At 30.4% G+C, this 7,056-nt stretch overlaps 1 protein-coding gene across 1 annotated transcript; it reads left to right on the forward strand.

Moving 5' to 3' along the window:
* The first annotated feature begins 381 nt into the window (after positions 1-381).
* LOC114409380 (NAC domain-containing protein 7-like) lies at positions 382-6,074 on the forward strand. Its single transcript, XM_028372815.1, has 4 exons — positions 382-1,136; positions 3,347-3,529; positions 3,779-4,050; positions 5,125-6,074. The coding sequence occupies exons 2-4, from the start codon at positions 3,370-3,372 to the stop codon at positions 5,716-5,718; spliced, it is 1,026 nt and encodes a 341-aa protein (XP_028228616.1). The 5' UTR covers positions 382-1,136; positions 3,347-3,369; the 3' UTR covers positions 5,719-6,074.
* The last annotated feature ends 982 nt before the right edge of the window (positions 6,075-7,056 follow it).

Below are 7,056 nucleotides of genomic sequence, written 5' to 3' on the forward strand. Positions count from 1 at the left end.
TTCGAGATTATATATGTTACTGACTTTTCTCATTGAGAAACTGTCCCAATAATAAAAACACTTGTAATATTGCCCGTGAGTTTTTTCTATACAAAAAATAGGGAAAAGTTTGGTGGATACTAAATTCTATTCAATGCCTATTGAGAGAAATAGGAAAGATGGGAGTGAATATATGATAAGTGGCATGATGTATATGAAAAAAAAATAGTTAGAGAAATTTTATATATATATATATATATATATATATATATATATATATATATATATATATATATCGTTTATTTATATTTATCTTCGCACCTTTTGGGCTCTTGTGGAGCCCTTTAAATTGGTGATTGGTAGTGTCCTTACTTCCTCTTCCTTCACCGTTTGCACATTTCCTCTCTCACATATTCACAATTAGTGAAGCTTGTAGCAGATAGATAAATAGATGGAAGAAAGAGACCCTTGTGAGAAAGTTTAATTTTCTTTGTTGCATTCTTCACTCTTTGTTAATTCGTTGTGTCTCTATCGGTTGCCGATAGAGGTGGCACTATAGAGAGACTCGTTTCATTTCCTTTCCTTTCCTTTTATTTCTTCTCATTAGTTTGCCATTTTTCCGCTCAGACAAAAGCTTCCCCACCAATTCAGCTCACCCTGACAGTGAGATCTATCTGATCTCATCACATTTCTATTCTTTGCGAGAAAACAAAGAGATCGACCGAATCATCATCGAAGAGAAGAACTATATATCATTCACCATTTGCTTTTTCTCTCCTTATTTAACCCTACTTCCCTTTTTTCACCCTTTTCTACGTCCACTCTTCTTCTTCCTCGCATCTCTTTTGCCTCTTTCTTTCTCAAACCCTTTTTCTTATTCCTCGGGATCCAGTTCAAGAACCACGTGTCTCGTTGCTTCTGTTCTATGTTTATAAGTAACTTGAGTTCCTTCTTTTTCTTCTCTTTTTGCATTGAAATATTGTGTCTGATTTGGTTAAGTTGGGAGATATATATACTGTTTAGTTAACTTGCATCATATCTCAGTGTCAAAGACCAGTTCATCATTTTTCTGAGACATTAAGGGATTTTAATTTGCATCTTTGGGGGAAGATTTGTGACTGAACCATCTTGATCTGTGACTATTCCAAGAGAGAAAGGTAGATACATACTTAATACTTCTGTTGCTTGATCTATAAGATCTCTCTTACTCTTTCTGATTAATTTCCATTTTCTCTTTCATCTCTTCTTTCTTCTTAACTATATATTATGTTCATGGTGCAATTAGATATAATATGATGGTGGTGAAAACTTTTATTTTGCTGATTTAAAACTTTGGTCCAAGTGTTTAAAGAAAAGATAAAGATTGTTGCCATTAATTCATTTTGCATTTTGAATCTTCACTTTCTATATATGCTTGACGATATCTTCTGGCATCGCGTTATTTCTTAAGCATTTATTGTTACGAATTATAACAATTTTCGCGATGAACTTTATCCATTTTTTGTGAGCATGGGTTATGAATTAGTGGGAATCACAATGAGTGACAATCACTGTGTGCTTTCTTATTGTGTAGTGTATCGTGCATGTCTATTGACGCATGTCTGTTGACTATGTAAGCATATCACATGCATAATAATCATGGCCATGCTTTTTCTCCATTTATATATAATTCTATAACAAGAAACAAAATCGGATCATAAGTTTTATTCAATTCAATTCAGTTCCATCATTTCCACATTTTTTTTAAATTAAATACTGACATGGGGAAAAGCGGTTTCCCTCATTTCACCATGTGAGCTAGGGAATTTTTTATATGCCCAACAAACATTCTAATTTTCTGTTTCCACACTCTTTTAAGTTAATTAAAAGTAATACTATTTGTCAAGTGTTTTGCATAACCAGCCTACTTTTAATCTTTTGGCTAATGTTTTGCATAACTAGCTATAGCTATCCTTTAATTTGATTGCAATTAATACGAAATACCTGCAGAAATACTTTCATTTGATGCTAAGGAAATAATGAAATAATTAGGCTTAGTTATCTGCAACTATTTTTACTAACATTAATATATATATATATATATATATATATATATATATATATATATATATATATATATTATATGCACATTTTGATGAGATTTTTTGGGAAGTCAAAATCATCTAGGCCTCTAGCACTAGTGATATTGGTCTTTCTCAAGCTTAGCACTAAGTATATATGTCATTTCTTTTGTTTAAATTATGAAATTACGTCTGATCCCTTATAGGTTATTTACAATGGAAAACGGCGTAGGGATCAAGCATTAGATATAGTAGATGAGTGCAATTGCTTCCAAACAAAAACAATAATATATACGATATAAAAACTCTATTTTTTTTATGATGCATATAAAAAAAGTATATTAAATAAGGAATATATGTAAATATAATTCTTCAAAAGAATACAAGTTTAAGTGTAAGAGTAAAAAAAACACTAATTAATCTTTAAAAGTTAACGAAATTATCCAAACAATTATTTTCTCCCGTCCTTCTTATAGTGAATTAGGTTAGAAATCTATCTTCTGCATGCTTCCAGAATTGGGGTATATGAGTATTTAAATTTTGGATAGGCTAAGTAATAAACCCTAATGTTCATCATTCAGTTTCTGTAACTACGTAGGTAGCAGAGTTTGCATAAAATTGTTACTACTTTCCTTCAATTTAAAGCTCATCCCAACATTTTTTATGGTATGACTTTATGTTAAAATTTATGGCAAGCTGAAAGCTATTTTTAACTGATTCTAACTTCTAACTATGAATCCTGCTAAAACGTACTAGAAAGCATTATTAAACAAGATAAAGTAGAGAAAATAAATAACAGAAACTTTCCGGTGCATTCTTAACATTCATATGCATTAATTCTTAAGCAGGCGTGACTATATTTTAATATGATGTCCAAACTGGTCTAATTAGAATGCAAGAGAGCCTCTCGCTCTTTGTCAATTGAGAATAGCTAAAGTGATTTTAGAGGTTTGAAAGAGATTCAAGTAGCTTCAAATCATAATATAATAAAGAAGACTTTCTCTCTCCATTTGGGAACTCAAAGCTTTTGCATTTCTTATTCCTTGTTCAATTAATTTATTTTTAACTAAATAAACAAATAATTTCTCCGGTGCTGATTATTCTATTATTTTTATACTACTAAATTTATTTATATCCATGTATAATTGTCGAAAATGTGGATTGATAGCCAAGCATATATACTTGATCAAATAAGTTTCATATTTTTTATGCTTGTCAAATAAGTTTCATATTAACACTAATTTGGCATAACAATTAAACATACAAGGGAATGGTATCTTATAACTATGCGTACTCTATACACGCAGGGCTCCATAGAGAGAGGGAGAATATGAATAATTTTTCTCATGTTCCCCCCGGTTTTAGGTTCCACCCTACTGATGAAGAACTTGTTGATTACTACCTAAGGAAGAAAATTACCTCAAGAAGGATTGACCTCGATGTCATAAAAGATGTGGACCTCTATAAAATTGAGCCATGGGACCTTCAAGGTAGTAATTAAACTTGTTTTTTTTTTATATCAAAAATGTAGTTATTAATTTTGTTAGTGAAAAATTTAAACTTACGACATATTTTTTCTCGTTTATGTCTTCATCACTAAATTAATTTTATAACATTGGGTAGTAATTAAACTTAGTTAATAGAATTTAAAATCAACATGAAATAATATTATTTGTAAACGATATATCATTAATTTTTTGGTTTCCTTTCTTCTTCTTTTTTTCTTTTAAAATATGAAGAGCTTTGCAGAATAGGAGCAGAAGAGAAAAATGAATGGTACTTCTTTAGCCATAAAGATAAGAAGTATCCAACTGGAACTCGCACAAATAGAGCAACAGCAGCAGGGTTTTGGAAAGCAACAGGAAGAGACAAAGCAATCTATTCGAAGCATGACTTGATAGGGATGAGGAAAACCTTAGTCTTTTATAAAGGTCGGGCCCCAAATGGACAAAAATCAGATTGGATCATGCACGAGTATCGACTTGAAACAGATGATAATGGCGCACCACAGGCAAGTTTTCAAAAGTTATATTTATAACCAAGTTTTTGGAAAAAGAAAATTAAGAAAAAGAACCTATCATTCTCATGCATGATTTATTTTTGTCCAACAAAATTTAATTATTCATTAACTTTTTATTTTATTCTGTTTATTGTATATAGTTGGTCCATGTACATACATAAGACAAAACTATTACACTTGATTGCACTAGAAAGCTGTTGAATATGTATATATGTATTATGTCTATAAGTTATGCTTTTCTTTCTATCAAGATTTTTTTAAGAGATTAATTTTATGCACGTTCAATGTAAAAAAATTATATTATCAACTAATAAAGTGTTATGATAAGTGTATCTTTTAAAATTTCAAAAGTTAAAAATCTAATTGAATAATAGTGAGAAAAATATTTACACTTTCTTATGCATAGACTACTTACTATTTTTTTTTTATTGGAATACATGTTTAGAAAACTTTATGATAAATACATAAAAAAAATTTAAAAAAAAGTAAAGCAAAAAATTCTTAAAAAAATAATGAATTAAAAAACTAGCTTTTGAAAAACAAGCATTAAAAATTCATCCTTTTTTTTCAAAACATAATTCGAGAAGCACCATATTAGTTTGTTGATTTATGAAACTACATGTTTGGTTCTTAGATTGTACTCCCCTTAAACTTATATGTAAGTAAAAAAGTAATCTTGTATATTAGACTTTAATAAGTAAATTTAACTATATGTTTCTTATTTAATGTTATCATTTCTAAAACAACCTTCATCTAATTCTAATTATATTTTTAATGATATTTTTTATTTATGATAATAAGTTTCAATGAAGAAATTTTAAAATAACCTTATTTTTTACTTGAGATTAGAAAAATTAAATTATGTCAAATAATTTTTTTAATTAGTGTAAAATTAGTTATTTTTATTTATATATAAGTCTAAAGGAAGTACTAGCTTTTGTCGCTATCAAGCCATGACTATTTGTTTGTTTTTTTCTGACATTCTCAATGAACGCCTTTAAACTAGCAACTAGATTTATCATATCATTCAAATAGACTTTTGGTGACTTTTATGCTTTAAAGCAGGAAGAAGGATGGGTTGTGTGTAGAGTATTCAAAAAGAGACTAACAACCATGCGTAAACTGAGTGAGCATGATTCTCCCTGTTGGTATGATGACCAAGTCTCTTTCATGCAAGACTTGGACTCACCAAAGCAAAGCTCTCAACCTAATTTTCCCTACCAGCAGTTCCAATATCCTTGCAAGAAAGAGTTAGATTTTTCATACCATTTACCTCTCCAGCTTCCATTAGAGAACCAAAAATTGCTCCAATCTGCAGCCTCCAACTCAATGACACCATATGGTATAGAAGAAAACCCTAATGCCATGCAGCCAGCATCAATCATGCAACAAGTTCAACAACAAAATTTTCAAGTGTTTGGAAACAATTCCAATGATCAACAAGTGGCTGATTGGAGAGCTCTTGACAAGTATGTTGCTTCACAACTTAGTCAAGAAGATGCATCCAAAGATCACAATAGTTATTCAAACGCAGACAACATTTTTCAAGTGAAGAACAATAGCACTATTGAACAGTTGAGGGACTTGGACAAGGAAGAAAAGATGGCTGAAAATGCCTCAACATCAACCTCAAGCTGTCCAATTGACATGTGGAAATAGTGGCTGTTTAAATTGATTTTGGGTTTATACTAATAATAAGGGTACTTTAATTAGTTAATATTACAAAAAAATGAAAATACCGTATAATTTCTTGTACATAATAAATGAAATGAACATGACATTAGAGCTAGTGCATGTGAATTCTCGGGATTCACTTCTAGCCAGCATTAAGTTAAATTTATTGAAATAGAACAATAGCCAGTAGAATGTGATCATATTTCTCATAAGTGATATAGCTTGCAGGATTTTTAGTTATTGTGTGGTTTAAAAGTAATGGGCTCTAGCCACTCCAGCTGCTCTATGTTTGTATTTTACATTCAAATGAAATAGTTATAGAATAAATGATTCTTTATCCTTTTTGGTTTGTTAATTTCTGAATTTTCGTTCAACAACTTATTATTCTCTTAACTAAATTAATTTGTATATGGTTTTGTATCTTTGTCTCTAATATGCACAATGGTTCTTGTTTTCCATTGTGCCACATAACACGAGAATCAAAAACATAAAAAAGGATGCATATTTGTGTCCACTTTCAAACAATAAAATTAATAGAAAATTTCTGACAGAGATTTGAATACTAATTTCTCTCAATTAGTAATTCTTTATCTTTTCCCGTGCATATGGGTATGTCCTTGTATTGTATGTTCCCTTTCCTTAGCAGCAAAGATAAAGAAAAAGTATAATTATTAGTTACAGTTTGTTTGTTGAGTATCAAGGATACGCTAAGACAAAAGGTTATGGAACATTTAATCACAACATTAAAAAGATGAAAAACATTTTTATTTTAACACATGAATGAGGTATATACACCTTATTAGAGAGAGAGGGGGAGGGAGAAGATGTAATATTAAAAAATAAAATAAAATATGTAATAAGAAAAAGGTTTAACTATATTTTTTTGTCCCTCAAATTTTAAAGTCTATCTTGTTTAATCCCTTAAATTGAAACTTGTATTTTTAGTCTCTCAAATTCACTTCTCAATAATTGGTACTATATTAATTATAACTCTATCAATTGGTGATCTCATAGAATGACGGAAATCCAACACATTACTACCTACTTCTTCAGTCATTTCCCGGAGGGTCATCATGAAATGCAGTTGAGAGAGATATTTAGCAAATGGGGAAATGTTACAAAGGTCTTCATTGCACAAAAAAGGAATCAAAGGGGTAGCAAATACGGGTTTTTAAGGTTCAAAGGAGTGCACAATGCGAAGAGGTTTGAATGGAGTTGGACCAAATCTATATAGGAAGGATGAAGATGTATGTCAACCAGCCAAAGCACAGGAAGGAGAACAGGCATCGTGGGTGTGCGAACTTGGCAAGAGTGCAATCGAAT

The sequence above is a fragment of the Glycine soja genome, chromosome 4 (genome assembly GCF_004193775.1).
Source record: "Glycine soja cultivar W05 chromosome 4, ASM419377v2, whole genome shotgun sequence".
Lineage (NCBI taxonomy): Eukaryota > Viridiplantae > Streptophyta > Magnoliopsida > Fabales > Fabaceae > Glycine > Glycine soja.

Coding starts and splice junctions, on each gene's coding strand:
- LOC114409380 (XM_028372815.1), top strand. CDS start 3,370: ATGAATAATTTTTCTCATGTTCCCCCCGGTTTTAGGTTCCACCCTACT. Junction 3,530..3,778: donor TGAGCCATGGGACCTTCAAG/GTAGTAATTAAA, acceptor TAAAATATGAAG/AGCTTTGCAGAATAGGAGCA. Junction 4,051..5,124: donor ATGATAATGGCGCACCACAG/GCAAGTTTTCAA, acceptor GCTTTAAAGCAG/GAAGAAGGATGGGTTGTGTG.